At 36.6% G+C, this 19089-nt stretch overlaps 1 protein-coding gene across 1 annotated transcript; it reads right to left on the bottom strand.

The window, feature by feature from the left end:
- Positions 1-195: 195 nt before the first annotated feature.
- Positions 196-17938, bottom strand: tyk2 (tyrosine kinase 2). The gene is made up of 24 exons (XM_059559247.1): positions 17778-17938; positions 12613-12806; positions 12409-12532; positions 12159-12297; positions 11325-11488; positions 10262-10640; positions 10031-10186; positions 9789-9946; positions 9589-9703; positions 8431-8614; positions 8156-8274; positions 7368-7535; positions 7203-7290; positions 6925-7052; positions 5940-6075; positions 5334-5485; positions 5109-5259; positions 3809-3903; positions 3528-3720; positions 2668-2786; positions 2399-2571; positions 1974-2091; positions 691-801; positions 196-591 (listed from the first exon to the last, which is right to left on the bottom strand). The coding sequence occupies exons 2-24, from the start codon at positions 12785-12787 to the stop codon at positions 448-450; spliced, it is 3489 nt and encodes a 1162-aa protein (XP_059415230.1). The 5' UTR covers positions 12788-12806; positions 17778-17938; the 3' UTR covers positions 196-447.
- Positions 17939-19089: the final 1151 nt, after the last annotated feature.

Genomic DNA, 19089 nt, shown 5'->3' with positions numbered 1-19089 from the left:
GAAGAGACTTTTGTGGTGGAGTGTGGAAAAGAAGCCAGTCACCTTCTTAGAAGTCAGTGTACCACCAGAATGATTTTAAAACTGATTATTTAAGGTAAAAACTTACATACGGTTGCATGAAAGAGCACTTAATGTCACAGTTAACTTTTTGCCACCGACAGAGGACCTTTGCTGATGCTGGTGGCTATAGAGTAACAGAAAGTTGAGTTATTGTATATCTCTCAAGTGACTGAAAGCGGTGAACAGTTCAAAGAGAGGTTTGTAGAACCAAGCTCTGGGTCTAGCACAAACACCAGCACATTAGTATGTGGGTTCCCTCAACCGAACATTTAAAAAAACATCCCCTTTTCTAAAAATACGGCCCAATGAGCCAAGTGTGATCAGGCTCACAGTAAAGTGCTGTGGTTACAGGCTGTGAGAACGGCACAGAGAGAGAGAAAGAGCAGGTCAGCGATGGTTGAGCTGAGCGAGCTGCACAGACGGTTGCTGTTTGTAGGTTTGCCGGATGTCCTTCAGAAACTCAACCAGGGAACTGAATGATGGACGCTGCCCAGGGTTGAAATCCCAGCATTGCTCCATCAGTAAATAAACCTGCAATGAGGATTCAGGTTGTGCAAATAAATATGTAAAAATATGTGTGCTGTATTTTTTTGCATGAACGAATATTTGTGCTGCTCAGTTTGACAGTACCTCACGAGGACAGTCTCGAGGGCACGGCAGTCTCTCGTTTTTCTCCAGGAGGGTAATAAGTTTAACCACAGTCATCTGACCATGGACCAATCCCATCATCTCAAAAAATTTCTATGGAAAAACAAAGTTATCCATCAATTTAAAAGACACTGCAAACTTAAAGGAATAGTTCACTAAAATTTTTTTTAAATAATTGATTTTGACAAATGTGAAATTATAAAGAATGTCCACACTTTTCCTTTTTGAACATTCTAACTCCCTTTGGCCTTGGAGCATGAAGTTTGATTATTATTAAAGAGATAGTTCACCCAAAAATGAAAATTACTCCATGATTTACTCACCCTCAAGCCATCCTAGTTGCTAATGACTTTCTTCTTTCAGACGAACACAATCAGAGTTATATTAAAAATGTCCTGGCTCTTCCGAGCTTTATAATGGCAGTGAATGGGGTTTAAGAATTTGAAGCTAAATAAAAAACTGCATCCATCCATCCTTCATAAAAAGTGCTAAACACAGCTCCGGGGGTTAATAAAGATCTTCTGAAGTGAACCCATGCATTTGTGTAAGAAAATTCACAGCTATTATTAACCCCCCGGAGCTTTGCGGAGCACTTTTTATGAAGGATGGATAACATTTTTTGGGCTTCAAAATCTTAAACCCAATTCATTCATAAAACTTGGAAGAGCCACACCATTTTTTTAATATAACTCCAATTATATTTTCCTAAAAGTCGTTTAATTCCTGGGTGAACTATCCCTTTCACTGCTGCTGCATCACACTAGGGTTAACTAAAACTAAAACCTTAAAAAAATTACTCTGATGAAAAAAAGAAAAAACATTTACTCAAATAAAATAAAAATGTATAAAAATTCTGAAGCTCATTTTATTTCAGCTAGTATTTTTATTTAATTTAAATAAAATAACTAAAATGACACAAGAAATAAAAAACAACAACTAAATTATTAAAACTTGAACTAAAATAAAAAAGGAAAACATCAAACAAATTTTATATATATATAAATATAAAAAAGTAATACAAGGATTACAAAAAAAGTTACTAAAATCACACTGCGTCACACCAGAGCTTTTTTTTAACCTTTTTTTCTGTATTATATGATGCATGTAAATATAATTTTTACATTACATTTTTGGTCATTTTGTTGATTACTGAAGGTACAGCATTACACTTGTATTTCTTTATGTGCAAATCTGGAATATATCAGAATGCACTTTTTGCGTTAACATTACAAAATGATGCAAAACTATCAAAGCAAGAGACATACTGAAGGGGGGCTTTGGCGATGGTTGCAGTGGGTTAAGATCTCATAGAGGGTCACAGCAAAGGACCAAACATCAGAGGCAAAGGAAAACTTGCTCTCCTTGAGGCACTCTATGGCATACCTAAAAAGCAGAAAAGAATGGGTTTTGGAATAACAGCTGTTTGTTTTAGAGATGAATTCAATATGTCAAAGATATATGCAAGGTTGCCAACATTTGTTTTTGTCTTATTCAATTATTCTATTTTCTGCTGAATTATTCAATAATTGTGTCGATGGATATCAATCACACTTATGCTTTCACTTAGCTGTCACCACATTATGTCTACTGACGTCCATAAATCCATTAACAGATCATGTTGTATTGATAAAAGCACTCAACGTTAGAGAACATTACCCATCACCCCAAGCCTCCAGCTATTACAGCTCACCAGAACACAGGGCTGTCTCCGTCCTCACGAACACGATAGTAGATCTCCCCTTCGGGAATGTACTTTGTCAAGCCGAAGTCGCCGATCTTAACCACGCCTTCATTCTCCACCAACACATTCCGTGCAGCCAAATCCCGGTGGATGTAGCGCTTGGAGTGCAGATAGTCCATCCCCTATAAGTGCAGCAGTACAGATCGGACAGCAGAGTAAGGACTATTCGTTTTTCTGTAGTAGATACAGTTTGACTCTGAAGGGTGTGAGTTCCTCACCATACAGATCTGCTGCGCAAACAGGAGGCTTTGTGCGATTCCCAGCCGATGTTTAGGAAGGTACTCTCTGAGGCTTCCCAGTGGAAGATACTCCATGATTAACTGCACCACCTGTCCACCTAAAACAAAATAGCACATATAGTACACGTGAGTGTGGCCGTCACAGTTTGCATGAGTTTATAAAGTATTTCCAATAGAAACAGAAAGTGGGGAGGGACATAGCCCAGGAAATGATGATTTGCTGCCTAGTCGGAGGCAGCTGATATTTATACATTTGGTGGAGGTGGAGTTAAATTAAATTAAATTAAAAAAAAAAAAATTATTTACATAAATTATTGTTATTCAAGAGAAGAATTATCTATGGCCCGTAATATTTGTTTAACATTCAAATTTGGGTCCATATTCCTAGAATGTGAAACATATATATGCTAAAAGTGGTATGTACAGGTCATATTACACTAATAAACATATGACTAAAAGCCAAGAAAATAAACATTACCTGAAATAAAATAAAATCCAGACTCTTATTTCATTTCAGGTAGTGGCCAAGGAAACATTTTTCATTTTCATTTAGTTTAACTTCATATAGGGAAATAACTGAAACTGAAACTGAAATAAACAAACAAAATGTACACACCTAAAAAAAATATATATAATATATATAATAATAGTATCTCAACACTAAAATGTCACTGCCTCAGACCAGAGCTGTTTGTTTATTATTTTTCTTTATGCTTTATTCAGTTTCAAATTAGTTTTTCTCCAATACAGGTGTCTTTTAGCCATACACTAGAATATAGAAAGCTAATGAACATGACTCTTTTCTTTAATGTGGGCTATAAGCTAGTGACTTTACTCACCCAGTTCAGTACAGCACCCCTTGTATTTGACAATATTGTTGTGGTAAAGTGACTTGAGTATCTCAATCTCCTTCATCCAGGAATCGTGGAGGTTACTTCCACTCTCTTGTTTCAATGCCTTCACCGCCACGTATTCTCCCGTTCCATCATTGCCAGGGTCATAGACGTACAGCATCACCTTTCCAAAATGTCCCTGGAAGCAAGTCACAGAGTATCCTAACAAAACTGAAATATTACAGTACAAACTGAAACAAATGATTGAGCAGGAACCGTAAACTGACCTCTCCCAGATCCCTGATCTTCTTCAGGTAACGTTTGTAAAAGAGGCTGGGGTCTCTGTCTGGGAGTGACTCACATTCCGATGAAATGTCTGGATCTCATTGAAGAAGACAATAACATATCAATTTCTGAAGTCACAAAACACAGTTTTTTTTTCATGAATTAACAGTGTATAATTATTCATTGCCGTTCAATGTATGGAACATAAATATATTATTCAAAAACATGGTTTTACCTAAGGTAGTGATATTACCTAAAAGTGATATTATGGTTAATAACCAATATGATGGCTGATAATATGAACGTACACACTTTATTTTACATAATACTGTAAGTGTTGATGCGTCCAGACATTAATATATGCTAATATACTATAAAAGACAAATAAATGTTTTGTGACTAATAGAAATGCCTATTTTAAGTGATATTTGTTTGGAATTACTACACAATTGTAACAGAAATGTTAATGTTATGAATACATCATGAAATACATTATTCTCTTCTTTTCATTTAGTTTCAACAACATTGAAATATTATAAAGGCCTTATATTTTAAACATTTTGTAAATTAAACCATATTGAAAGATTGCATTATTGACTTTAGAGAAATTCTGTTGCAAGCAAACTTGTTGATTTTACAATTACTATTATGATGTGCGGATAACAGAGATCTCAAAACAAATCCCATTTTTCCATACTTATTATGCCTTTTAACATCAAAAATGTATTTTCTGCAATTCTGAAAGACTAACAACATGTTCTTTATCAGCAGCAGCAGTAGCTTCTCTATCTGCTCACTTTAGAGATGGTTTCTAATTGCATTAAATGGCCTCGCAGCTTCTGTTCAAGAACAGGGAAATGCTTGTAATTGGTTACTGTGGTGCTAATAAGACAGCAATCATGAATTCATCTTCAATTTTGCTTTTACATGCCTTAGGAGAGTTGGATAGAGATACTGAACATCGTGAGTGCCTAGTATTAAAGAAACAGTTCCCCCCAAAATTTAAATTCTGTCATCATTTACTCACCTTCATATCAAAACTACATGAATTGCTTCTATATAACATAAAAACATATATTTTGAAGAACACTGGGACCCAAACAACATCAGGCCCAATTAACTTTCCTCATATGGATAAAAGAAGACATCTGTTCTTCTTCTGAGGTTAGGAACAACATGAGGACGAGTAAATGATGACAGAATTATCATTTTTGGATGAACTTTCACTATAATAGTACCATGGTAGTGATAGCACAACCAAACAACAGAAAACCCCTGAGCACACGGTGTTCAAACACTCACTTTTAATCTGAATCTCCGTTAGCTCTCTCAGGATGGTCCGGAAGGACGGGCGTGCAGCGGGGTCGTAGGTCAGACACATGCTGATGAAGCTCGCCAGCTCCTGAGAAGACGGCACCGCCAGACGACTCTGCGTCTCGTAGAATCGCTCCTTCTGTAGACGGAGGAGAGCTTATTAGGCGGCGGTGTGAGTATGTGCTGTCAGTACACAGCTGGAGGAAGCCGTACCTCAGGCAGTGTGCTGCCGCTGATCGGAAGATCTCCGTTGTTGCAGATTTCCAGCAGAGTTGCTCCGAAGCTCCACTGGTCTGCAGCGCTTCCTACACGGGCCCCGTCGGCGATACACTCCGGAGCAATCCACGGGATGCGCTCCACACGCTCTTCAAGTAAAACACAAACATGTGAAACAAAGCCTTTGTCATTTTCTGACATAAAATGCGATCCTAGGGAATTTTTCAGTCTGGATGATTTAGCACTCATCAGGAAGATTTATTTCGTGAAAATTAATATGATGTTTCTCCTAAAAAAGCCATGTGGATTTGAGCAACAAACTGTGCTGAAGGGTTTCTGTCACTGTACATTCTGGACAGCTGCTTCTCTGCTGTAAATATGATCATCCTGACATTAATAAACGTGCTTGACTAAAGGAAGTGTGCATCACCATAAGGAAGTGGTTGGTTCGTAGCTTCCTGTTCTGTGAACCATTTGAGAATCTGATGAAGTAAACAGTAGTGACAAGCGGACTGAGGTAACTAGGGCAATGACACAGATAGAGGGGTACAGGATGTACTCGGCTCTACAGTTCGTGTGAATAACAACACAGTTCTCGGTTACCTGCACGAGACAGAGCCGACAGAGAAATGCCAGGGTCACTGAGCTTCACAAATGGGGACGTCCCCTCCTCCAAACCCGTCCGGACCACCAGAATATTCTTGCCACAGACATTTCCATGGACCAAACGCTTTGTCTCCTGTGAAGAGCAAGGTTATGGATGGATCAATAAAATAAATAATATATATTATTAGGATGTTGGGAATTTTTTTTTGACATTTAATGATTATTTATCTCATTCTCATTTCTGTATGCATCCTACACCAAATATGCTTAACATAAAAAATATTGTAATAATTATATAAAGTAGTTTGTTACATTGAAACAAATGTCCCTAAATACAGGATTACATTTCCTTAATGCAAACACAATTTCTTATAATAGTAATTGTTTTTTTGATTTTGAGGTGAAATGTCTGACATTTCTTAAAAGGTACAGTATATTTTAAAAAAAGAATATTTAATTCAAAAACATCAAATGTATTTTTCAGATTACAGTAATGAGAATTGGATGTAACTGTCAATCGTATTAAAATCATGTTAAAAATAGGCTTTAAAAAATAAAAATATAATTTATTTGAATATTTTCCCATTGATTTAGAGGTGTAATATGTCTCGAATTACTTGTTTATGTTGATTGATATTTAATGAATTGTTCTTGAAATTAAATATATAGAATTACACTGTAACAAGAACAAGGACACCTTAAAATAAAGTGTAACCATTTTAAATTATTAATATTTCTTGAAATTCAACATTTTCTTGAGTTTTACCTTGCTCGTTAAAATTATAGAATCATATTTTTTTATTATATAATGTTCCCATGCAAAAACAAACACATTCTTTTGATTTTAGGGTGAAATATGACCGTTTTCGTGTGATTCACTCAAAGGAGACTAATTACATAGAATGATCTGAGAGAATGATCTTGGCAATTATTGATGTAAGCTGTTCTATTTTAAAAATCCCACACTGACTTAATAGCTCACAAGATAGCAAAGAGCGCTGGCAAGCTGTTTAGCCACAGTAAACTTCCACTGAGGAGTGACACGCTGCTTCTCTCGGTGCAGGAACACGTCTAATGGGCCGAACTCCACAAACTCCTCCACCATGATGTCTGTTCACAGAACAACAGTACAGTCAACGGATACATAACAGGTTTGGCGGATGGTAAAAAGTACAGTTTGCATTACAAAAAGACAACAAAAACAGCTTTGACGACACTTGTGGCCTTTAAAGAGGAAGTCTAAAAGGGCACGGCACTCACTCTCAGATCCCTTGACTGAAACTCCATGCACAAAGACCAGATGACAGTGTGACACCTGATTCATGAGACTAGCCGTCTCAAAGAATGCCTGGACATGAACACAGTCAATCAGATATCGTCTGGGCATTCGCTGGAGTTTACGATACATTATCAGAGGACTCTTACTAGTGCTATATCCTTGTGGCTCTGGTCCAGAATTTTCAGGACAACTCGGATGCCTTTTACGTTGCGGTGATTGTTATTAGACTCGTCGTCTTCATCCTCTAGTGAACCGTGAACCTTCAGCCAGCCCGAGTAAATGTTAGTCCTGGTCCCTCGTCCCAAGTGCTGCTCCTGCATCCAGCAAATAATGCCAAAAAGATTTTCTTCAGTTTCCGAAACAGTTTATTGATCCAAGGGTTGACATTTTTCTCTCTGCTACATGAAGTTCACATCCTTTATGGGTTTTATAACAAGATTTTATTGTTTTTTACTCAAATGGTTTATAAAAAACGCAACCTCATTCACTGCCATTTTCATCACAACAACAAAAAAAAATACTTAAAGATGATGTCAGCGGAGGCTGAAAAATATAAATAAATAACTTATTTACTTGTTGATGCGTTTTTAAATTGTTTTTGTTATTCCACATCGTATTTGACATTGTTTCCAATCTATTTCCAGTCCAATCGATCTATTAATAATTCATTTAAGTTTTGTACACTATTTTAATGTTTATTTTGTAAAAGGTTAAGGTCTCAAGGTTAAAAGTGCCCAAACTTAAAAAGAAACACTCATTTTGTTTCTGAAAAGCTACAAGTCTGATATCTAGAGAAGTGTTGTCTGCTTTCATTTTATCAGTTCGCCTTATCTACCAAAGCGGAATGCATGAAAAAGCCCCTGATCAATGGTTTGGTACTGTAGTGCTCAGCTCACGAGGATACAAGGGCGAATGATTGCGTACGATCACATACCTTTGTAATTTCCTTGTCCTTAATTTGATGAAACCGCAGCTGGCTCAGGTTTAAGGCTTCAGAGACTGTTTTAATGCTACTGCTGGCACCCTTTCTCATTACGAGAAGGTTTGATAGCTCTGCAAGAGAACCATAAAAACCCGTTGACTCATGACTCACTAAATGATAAGAATCGAGTATTTCTGTGGAAATTTTCCCTAATCAGAGATGCACTCCAGGATGACTCAGAGGTTTGATTGTGAAGTCTGCCGAGCAGAAAATACACACACGCTCACCTCCTGGTCTGGGCAGGCAGCACTTCTTCAAAGTGAAGCTGTCTTCTCCAGACTTCAGCACGAAGGTCTTTAAGCTACTGGTGAGCTCCTTTATGCTGGAGAACTCTTGATCCCAGCCTTCCAGTCTGAACGTGGAGCCGTCCTGGGTAATTCTGAACTGTTTGTATTTCGGATTTTCTCCATCCTGTCGGAATCAAAGTCAATCGGAAATATACATGAACATTTAAAGGATGTAGCCACAGACATTTTCTTCTGTATTGCGACGTCCATCTGTGAAACTGGTCATCATAAAATAAAACAATTTAGGGTGGGGATGAGATTTATTTTTCCTATTTTTGGCTTTATTATGATGGGACAGTTCAGGGCTGACAGGAAGTGGAGTGGAAGAGAGAGAGAGAGAGAGGGATGGGACAAATGCCATGTGATTTGTAGAATTGAGACATCTTTCGTTGCACAATGATGTATGGTAACCACTAAAAGATCTTTCGCACTTTGTGCCGCAAGCAATTGTACACAAAGTGGCATGATTTTTACAAACAAGCTCACCTCTTCCACAGATGCCACCTATCTAAGTCAAGCCAAGACAAGTTTGCCTGTCTATCAAGTTAATTATTTCACATTCATAAGCTTAATTATTAAGCACCACTAGTAATACTTAACCAGTGTTGGGGAGTGACTAGTCACATGTAATGCCATTAATTACACATTAAATGTAACTGGAATCAGTTACAGTTACTGAGGAAAAAATATGTAGTTCAGTTACAAAGGGGGTTACATCTGAATATTTTCTGTAAAAAGCTGCCTTTGCCTGTTTTCGATGTGCACACTGCCTCCTGTCATTTAAAGGCTTTTAGTTAGCTGATGCTTTTAATTGGTTTTCTTGAACGAATTTGCATAGCGGCATGCTGAAAACTTTTGGCTACAACCTCTGAGACTTGCCACCCTGGCAAATGGGAGAAAAATGCATTCCAGTGCTGGGAGAAAAAACAAAACAATCTCAAAGTAAAGAGAGGTGCTAAAGTCTGTAATTGAAATAGCTAACACTACTGATTACATTTTAAACAGGGTAATTCGTAATCTGTAACCTATTACATTTCCAAAGTAACCTTCCCAGCACTTTCACATTCATTTCACACAAACCCAGAACTAGAGCATAACCTGTGTCCGACTCAGAGATGCCAGGATTATGCGATGGAAATCCAAAACACTCCAGCGCACAATAAACGCTCCCTCATCTGCTTCTTTCTTCAGTTTCTGGAGCACAAACTCATCTCTAAGAGCAAGATAAAGAGTCAATAAAAAATCTATAAAAATGGTGGAAGGCCACATGGCTGCATGTGAAAATGTGAGTGACGTACAGTATGGGACCGTGCAGGTCATTGGTCTCACTGAGAACCACTCTGGGCGGAGCCACTTCGTGACAAAGATAATGATGCGCGTCGGTTGTAAGGCGGAAATATCCATCCAGCAATGAAACCAGAGAACGAGCCTGGAGACTGGAGCCCAAACACATGTCCTGGAACACAAATATATGTAGGCGAGCACCTATAGCATGAACACAAATGATGGAAACCAAATACAGCTCTACCCGACTATTTACCATTGACATGTTGTCTTGGCGACTGATGCAGACGTTTATGCCCTGAATGGCAATAAGAGAAATCTCAGGAAAGTCACAGAAGATCTTCCAGTTGTCTATTTCCTGTTCATCGGGGGGCTTTGCTTCACTGTTCTGACTAGGAATATAGTCATTCTCCTGAAAGTGGGAAGAATTTAAGAGTACAGTTCTATTGGTGCAGATGAAGGTTAACTATGCACTTCATCAACTTACCCATTGTGCTAATGTCTTCCTCCACCATATGCCTGCTGAGCCAGACACTCTGATCTCATGAGTAGGTTGACCGTTCACAGTTTCCTCAGAGGGAGCTTGTGTTCGGGAGGCATTGAGGTACGACCCACTGCCATCTCCATCAGCTCTCAGGTCAAGACTGAACACAGGGAAGGTCTCGATGCCAAAATTTGGTGCCAGGCGCTCCAGCGTGGATATATACTTGTACACGACCTCTTGTAATCCAAGTTTTCCCATGCCCACTGTGTGCTGCTGGAAAGTTTTCACAAAGTTGGTGAACACGCGTCGAATACGGAACCTCGTCAGGACGTTGTTCCGGGCAATGTGTCGCGAAAACGATTGAGGGATGCAATGGAGGAAGGATAGACAAAGATTTATTTTTAACAAGGTGCCTGATCATTTTAGTATGACTTGCATAGACTATAGCACATTTGGACCACAAAACCAGTCCTAAGGGTCAATTTGTTGAAATTGAGATTTATACGACTGAAAGGTGAATAAATAAGCTTTCCATTGATGTATGGTTGGTTAAATACAACTATTTGAAAATATGGAATCTGAAGGTGCAAAAATAAAAAATCTAAATATTTAGAAAATCGACTTTAAATTTGTCCTAATTAAGATCTTAGCAAGACATATTACCAATAAAGTTTTGATCTATTTAAAGTAAGAAAATTACAAAATATCTTCATGGAACATGAACTTTACTTAATATGCTACTTAACTTTACTTTACTTAATATGTTACTGCAACTTAACACTAGTTTTGTGGTCCAGGGTCACATTTCACAGATGACACATTTAAAAACTGCATTTGACACACCAAACCTTCAGCTTGTTACTGACTGCAGGAAAGTGCTGTAATTCAATCTATTTTCTATTGTATTTCATATACAATGAGAGTAATCACTCAGAATTCAACAAGACACAGTAGCAAATGAGAGAGGGTGGGAAAAGTCACTAGCTAACATTCTTCAATAACATATCTTTGAATTAAGTTCCTCATTAAACAGCTCTGTTTCAGTAAAGAAAGCTGAAGCCCGCACCTGGTATGCTTGGCCACATCCTGTAGAGAAGAGCCACTCTGCAGTGCTGTGTAAGAGAGGTGAAGCACAGCCATACCTAGACATTCATTCTTAAAGCGACTGATCTCTTCCTCTCCCCTCACTGCATCCAAACATGTCAAGTCATTCACAAAATCATATTTAGCCTGGTAAGAGAATCAACAAAATCAACTTAAAAGACTTTTTTTGGACAGTAGTTAGTACATAAAAATGGTAAAACACAATGTATCATAGAAAACTTAATCATTTCGTTTTTCTATTATCGTTACATTATTATTGTTATGTGTACATGTATATACGTTAAATGTGACACACACGAGTGTAGCATATTATTGAAAAAGAAATAAATAAATATAGGGATTCTATAAATCGGATGTTAATAGGATTTCTGTCATTTTCTCTGGAAGGACCAGTTCTGACATTTTGAGTAAACAAAGGTTACAATTACTTTTAAATGTACCATGTAAAAGGATGAATCATTTACAATTAGATTTATAACATGCATTTAGAAAATGAGTAAATTTGCATTGCATGGCGAATCTAACAATGACTCCTTTTAGCCTGACATTATCCGACACCTTTTAGTGCATGGTTTGTTTTATGAATCTGTCCTACAAACTACATCCTAAATGATCTTGCATGCCAACATTAGGAGGAAACATTATAATAAGACCCTCACAAGGACAGATTATTTAGCTTGAGTAATACAGGTGTTTCACAATCGCTAGAGATCGCTGTTCAGTCCAGAAAGAAATCTCAAAAACAGTGATGCTATGGCATTTCAGTAATATCTTTTTTACAGGTTGTAAAATTCACCTGAGCAAAGAGGTATTCCAGGGAGGTCATCTCCAGCAAAGGAGACGTCACCGGCTCAACCCCTATTCCAGTCCGTAATGCATGACGTGTCACTACTGGTTCCTTTTCACTTAATCCGTGCCAGTTATGGAAGTAAAATCTAAGAAGCAATAACGTTTATTGATGTTTAACTCCATTCAAGCAGACAAGCATAATACATATCTCTATGCATATTGCATAAATCTTCACGTGCTCACAATCTCATATTTACCTCATACGGAAATGCAACAAAAGGCCAAACTGGTCTTCTGCATTAAATGTGTGATTTGGACTGTACCAACATGACGATGCTGGGTCATACAGAGCAAACAAGGCATGACAGACTGGAGTGATCCCTGAGGAAGGCAGAAAACATTTTAGCTGGCTGAGAGCAAAGAAAATTCAAGCTTTTACTGGAACCCACACCCAAACCTACCCACAGCCTTTGCTGCGAAGATGGTGAGATCTTCAGCAGTCACCTCACCCTCCTTGTAAGTCAGGCAGCGCTCTCCCTCTTTGGTCCAGAATAGAAAAACATGGACCCCTGGACCTTCACACTGTCCTGTGAATGTGTGAGCTTTGGATTTTTTTGACCGTCCTCTTCGAGACATTATACATCGAGTTCAGCACCTGGGTCAACAATATACAAGAACTTTCACGATTAAAAATATGTTTAGTTTAAAATACTTGTGTCAAGATCTTACAAATGTAGTCTTTGTATATTGGTTTCCTATGATTTCAAAACATTTGTACCATCTTCAGGAAATTTCATATTTAATCACACTAATAATATCATATATTGTAACTATTGTAACTTTATAGAGCATACAAGAAACAATCCATGTACACTAATTGAAAGTTTTATGTATTTTATGAAAAAATATTTAATCCAGATGATTGAAAGATGTTTACATCTTACTTTCTTCAATCAATCAAAAAAAAAAGGGGTTTTGATGAAAACGTTCCATGATTATTCTCCTTATAGTGGACTTCAATGGCTACCAAATGATTGAAGGTCAAAAGTTTCATTGAAGCTTAAAGGGCTCTACAGGATACCACATGAGGAATGAGGTCTTAACGAGCGAATTGATCAGTCATTTACTAAAAAAAAAAAAGAAACAAAAAAAAGGAAAACCAACGGCATTTCCTAGTTCAGTGGTCAAAATATCACTGAAATATCACTTGTCATTGTCTACGAATTTAAAAAGGGGGACAGTATGTTTTTGTGTTTTTATTATTATTGTTATTCTGGGTTCCATACATTAATATCATAACTGATACAGTGGTGTTTGAGGATCAAACCTACCCTTTTTTTATAAACAATTCACCAAAAACAGACTGGGGTGTAAAAAGACCACTCCCTGATATGAACATTACGAAACATGATTTATAATTAATTTAACATACAATGCTCATTTAAACACGTTTGGTCATTTGTAACATTTAATTTAAAAAAGCTGTCATCCCTACCAAAACCTGAATTGTATTTAAATTCTCGTCACTGATAGTATTTGCACTTTTTGCACATTTTGAAGATGTTTTTGATCAAAGATTTTGAGGGCACATGTAAAAAAAATTATAATAATAAGATTAAATGTCGCAATACTCGGTATAAAAAACAAGAATCGTCCATTTTGATTTCATGTTGCCTTGTTAATGAAATAATTGCACAACTGTAGCAGTAGGTGGTGATATGCAATAAGACCGTAAACTTCCATTAAACAAAAGAAGAAAGAACTGTGGCCAGAGACGGTAACATCAACTTGGATCACATATGCCTTGATAACACATTATAGCTTTGACATTACTCAATCTCTGTCCGAGATGTATGACAGTCAGTCACTTTTTACAAATACCATTGGAATGAATCAGAAGTGCCGTGAACTTAATTCTAACAGCTTTTTTTGGTGTAAATAGATAAATCAAAAAATATATATTTAATGGCAAACATGTTAAAGGTTATCCACAAGGTGTCGATTCATTAAATGATAAGCCATTTTTGTGTAGTGCAGAGTCTCCTCCATTGACTCCTTCCCTCATCGCAGTATTGTGTATTTTTGCTAACCTTAGAGGTTTGCCTAAAGCGAATTTGCTATGGTATCAAATGTCTTTGATATTTCAATCTGTTTAATGCCACTTAGCGGATGCTGTATGCATCAGTCCAAAAGAAGTAAAATAAAAAGCTCCCATCCATGAAAAATAAAACTGTCTCACATGGGGTAAACAAATGCCTTCCGTAGCGTATCGCTGCATTTTTGTAAGAAAAATATCCATATTCAAAATGTCACTTTAATGTAGCTTGTGCTCACTGTTGTACATGGAAGGGTTCGTCTGAAAGAATGACTTGAGGGTGAGTAAATAATGGACTTATTTTCATTTGTTGTTGAACTAACCCTTTAATTCCTTTTTCCATGTAAAAACATGGTACACGCACACCTGCTCCCTGTACAAACACAAACATAGAAATGCACCAACATGTTTTTTTTTTTGCCGGTTCATTGCCTGGTTCAGGCCTGTCTGATTCCTGAAGATTTGCATATTCAATTCATATCTTTCAGTCATGTGACCGCCTCGAAGGCCTGAAGGGTGAAACATCCACAGAACTGCAGCACAAGCCTGTCAATTTTCCCTCTGTTTCACAGATGCAAATATTTAGATCACCTCTTAAAAGAATAAAACAAAGGTATGTGAACAAAAAAAAAAACAAGTTTCGGGGACCCACTTTATATTAAGTGGCCTTAACTACTTACATTTTAATTAATAATTTAGTACAATGTACTTATTGTGTACATACATGTTTTTACATTGTACTTATATTTAAAAAAAAACTACATGTAATTACATCTGTATTTAATTTCTGTAATTACATTTATAATTACACTGTTGACCCATACTTTACACCTTAACCCACCCTTAAACTTACCCATACCACCAACCCTCTCCCTAACCTTACCCCTATCCCACCTAAATAGCAGCAAAAGTGTTTTACAATACAATATGAACACAATAAGTACATTGTACTTATTTTTTTATGTAAGTACATAGTAGTTAAGGCCACCTAATATAAAGTGGGACCAGTTTTGGCCATTTGCAATCCATATTAAGCATCTGCGGCAGAATTTCAATCATTAAACTGCACAACAAAGTGCTGTAAAAACACTTAAAGTGCCTTAATATATTTAAAACAGTAATAATAAAATATCAAATTCAGTAATCTCTATATTAATGATGCATAGTTTACAAAGCCTAGGCAAGCAAATGAGGCCAGAAATCAACTTAATAGTTCAGTGTTTTCCTTATAATGGTTTTCTATGGGAATATGTTTATATTCTGGGTCTTATACTTGCCTGTACAAGATAAACATCATAAATAAGGTGTTTACTGAATTTCGCCTTTTTAATATCAGCGTTTTCCTACAACTTAATCCAAACGATCCAAAAAAAATAACTGGCGGTCAGTGGAGCTAAGCTTTGTTTTGCCGTTACTATAAGTATGTGACGTCACATGAAAACTATCAATAAATTATATGCACCAGTTAACAGAAATTAACCCTTTCCATTAATGTCTTAAAAAACAAAAGGCTCTAGGTTTTAATGAGGGAGTCATTCAACCAACCGATTTGTTCTAGCAGCTGATTCATTCAGGAACGTGTCGTTGAATCACTGACTCACCTGTTTTGTTCAAAATTACAGATTCATTCAGTAACGAAATACTGTTGCGTGTTACCCAGCGATGTGCAACAGTTCTGTTGTGGCTTAGTTGGAACAGTTTTTGTTCGTGAAATTAAACATACAATAGTGTGTCTAAAATATAACTCACACATATGAATATGAATGCTGTGTGCATTCTAATAGGCTACATGATGAAGCAAAGGCATATTTTGTGAAGAGTGAGTGACATACTCTATTTTGAAATGGGAAACAGTTTTGCATTGCTCTTGCATTAGGTTGTGTAAACTGCATTCATAACAAAGAACAGCACAGATGCAGGTGTCACGGCAGCCGCTGAATAAATACACAGATCTTGTCATCTGCTTCTGTGTAGTTGGCACTGCCGATTGAAGAATGCATTGAATAACAAAGACTCAGCTGGGAAAGGTGTCGAAGTGAAATATCTGAAGATAGTGCTGCTGTCTTCACAACATGAGTTTTAAAGGGGCTAAAGCAAATAAATTAAAATTCAAAGGGCTGGGAAGAATTCTAGGGGGCTGAAGCCCTTCCAAAAAGGGGCCTAGTCATGCCAAGATTTCAGGGTTAATGTGACGGCACGTTAACACTCCTTTTTGGAAAACAGCCCCATATTTGACAGTTATTCTCTAAAACAATAGTCTATGAAACACTCATGGCAAAACTACAGGATTAGTGCAAAATGTTTTGCAAGATTTTTTGCACTTTTTGTACAAAATATACAATTTTGTGATGTCAAGATGCTACCAATGATTCAATATTTTACATGGTATAATATAAAATCTATAATATTTTACATTAAATAGTTAAACATTTGCCCAATGTGGTTGCATAACTGTTTCATTCTAACATTCTAAGACATGAGAATCATGAGATTAATTATTTATTTTAATAATTTCTTTCCTAGGGTTTTTAACACCCCTTAGTAGGTACGCTGATAAGAAGAAAAAAAACTGCTCATAGTTGGATGGGGGGGGGGGGGGGGGGGGGTTGACAAAAAAAAATATTTCAAGCTCATCACTCTTATCTAGTGACGTTATGAATAGTACTTTTACACAGTAGAGTGTGTTTTTGGCATCATCCTCCAAACACTTACTGTGACAACAATACACAAATACACTTGCATTGAAATGAAACCTTCCTCTTCAGACTGAAACATCAAACATCAATAGCTGTAACATCTCTGATAAACTCCAAACTTAATACTATTAATACTTCTGTTGTCATCAACTGTAAGTCACACTGGATAAAAGCACCTGCTAAATGACTAAATGTAATACATATTAATACTCAATTGAATACTTTGCACATAATATTTCAATAAAACAGTGACAATAAAAGAGCTAGTAACTTAATTGGCAAACAACAAGTTGTATTTTTTATTAGTTGATATTTTGTATGATTAGTATGATATTTTGTACATTAAATTAATGCTATTGTACACCTTAAACACATCAAAGTTCTTGTATTTTAGGAAGGAAGGAGTCCCTCTCAAGGACATTGCCTTATTAGAGTGAGGGTCCATCAAAAAGAGTCTGACACCTCTGATGTAAGACAGTACATCTACATCATCATAAACCTAGAGCTACTATTAATATATCATGTTGTACTGCTGTAATGGCCGTAGTTGGCAAATCTCAGAAGATGTGGTCTTAGATGACCAAAAACTGATTGATCAAGTCGACAAAGGCCAACTATTACTATTACTAAATCACTAATGTGTTTACTGTCCTATTCTGTAGGCGCAAAGTAGCTATAACAATCTTCCTTAAAGAAAATTACGTATAAACTCACAGATACTTCCTGATTCACATTACAGCCCCGTTAGGCAGCTACAGTTGCTATCCCTGATCTCATTTAAATGTTAAAAACAATTGGTAAAAGTGTTGAGAACTGCTCATGAGTTGGTATTTACCTGCAGGCAGATGAACGACGGTGTTTATTATGTCACACAGTGGTTAGTTGTCCTCTTCCTGCAGGATTCACATCTCTAACATCAGCCACTGACGCGCACAGCAGACATTGCGTATGTTTCTCTCGCTGCGTGAACTCTCTCTCTCTCTCTCTCTCTCTCTCTCTCTCTCTTTCTCTCTCTCTCTCTCTCTCTCTCTCTCTCTCTCTCTCTCTCTCTCTCTCTCTCTCTCCCGAGTACGATCCGAAGAGCACGCGTCACATACTCCACACACAGACCGCGAGCCCAGACGAGTGAGCTGTCTACTCAGAGAGGACGGGGCGAGTGAAACATGCTGTCTGGATATTCAGTTCCAACGCTATTGAGACACAGCCAGCAAGTGTTTTCGTCCACGAGCTCTTCAAATTAAGAGTTCGTAAATGGCAAATAGTATACCCTAAACGCGCACATAATTCTTCTTCTTCTTCTTCTTGGATTTTATTGGCGGTTGACAAAGAACACAATGGTGTATTTCCGCCACCAACTGGTATGGAGTGTGGATCAAGATAACGCGCACATAATTAAAGTTTAGATACCATTTAGGTATAATAATTCACTTTTTATTTTATAAATAAAGAGATAAAGAAATAAAAAAAAATCTAGATATCGAACGAGAACTTCATTTATTCATTGATGCTTTTTTCTGTGATGGTTTAAATAAATAAATATTGCTTTAATATAATAATTTACGGGTAATTTGTTCAATTACATTAAGTGCTTTTCAAGTCAATCTCTTTTTGAATATATTTAAGTGATTGCATACTATGACAGATAGGCATATGATAAACCCAAGTTCAGTCACTATATTCATTCTTCTTTATTTATATATAAATAAATACATATGCAATCACTTAAATATATTCAAAGAGAGCACGTAATGTAAAAAATTTAAACAAATTGCCCGTAAATTATATATATATATATATATACAGTACAGACCAAAAGTTTGAAAACATATTTTTAATGTTTTTGAAAAAAGTTTCTTCTGCTCATCAAGGCTGCATTTATATGATTTACAGAAAAAAAATTTAATATTGTGAAATATTATTACAACTTAAAATAATAGTTTTCTATTTGAATATACTTTAAAAAAAATAATTTATTCCTGTGATGAAAAGCTGAATTTTCAGCATCATTACTCCAGCCTTCAGTGTCACATGTAACATCCAGTCTATCACATGATCATTTAGAAATCATTCTAATATTCTGATTTATTATGAGTGTTGGAAACAGTTCTGCTGTCTAATATATTTGATGAATAAAAGGTTAAAAAGAA

Source organism: Carassius carassius, chromosome 1 (assembly GCF_963082965.1).
Source record: "Carassius carassius chromosome 1, fCarCar2.1, whole genome shotgun sequence".
Classification (NCBI taxonomy): Eukaryota; Metazoa; Chordata; class Actinopteri; order Cypriniformes; family Cyprinidae; genus Carassius; species Carassius carassius.
The sequence above is the reverse complement of the archived record's forward strand: the minus strand, read 5'-3'. Positions and strand labels throughout refer to the sequence as shown.

Coding starts and splice junctions, on each gene's coding strand:
- tyk2 (XM_059559247.1), bottom strand. CDS start 12,787: ATGTCTCGAAGAGGACGGTCAAAAAAATCCAAAGCTCACACATTCACA. Junction 10,641..11,324: donor GATGTGGCCAAGCATACCAG/GTGCGGGCTTCA, acceptor TCTTTGTCTATC/CTTCCTCCATTGCATCCCTC. Junction 3,721..3,808: donor AGATCAGGGATCTGGGAGAG/GTCAGTTTACGG, acceptor ACTTGCTTCCAG/GGACATTTTGGAAAGGTGAT.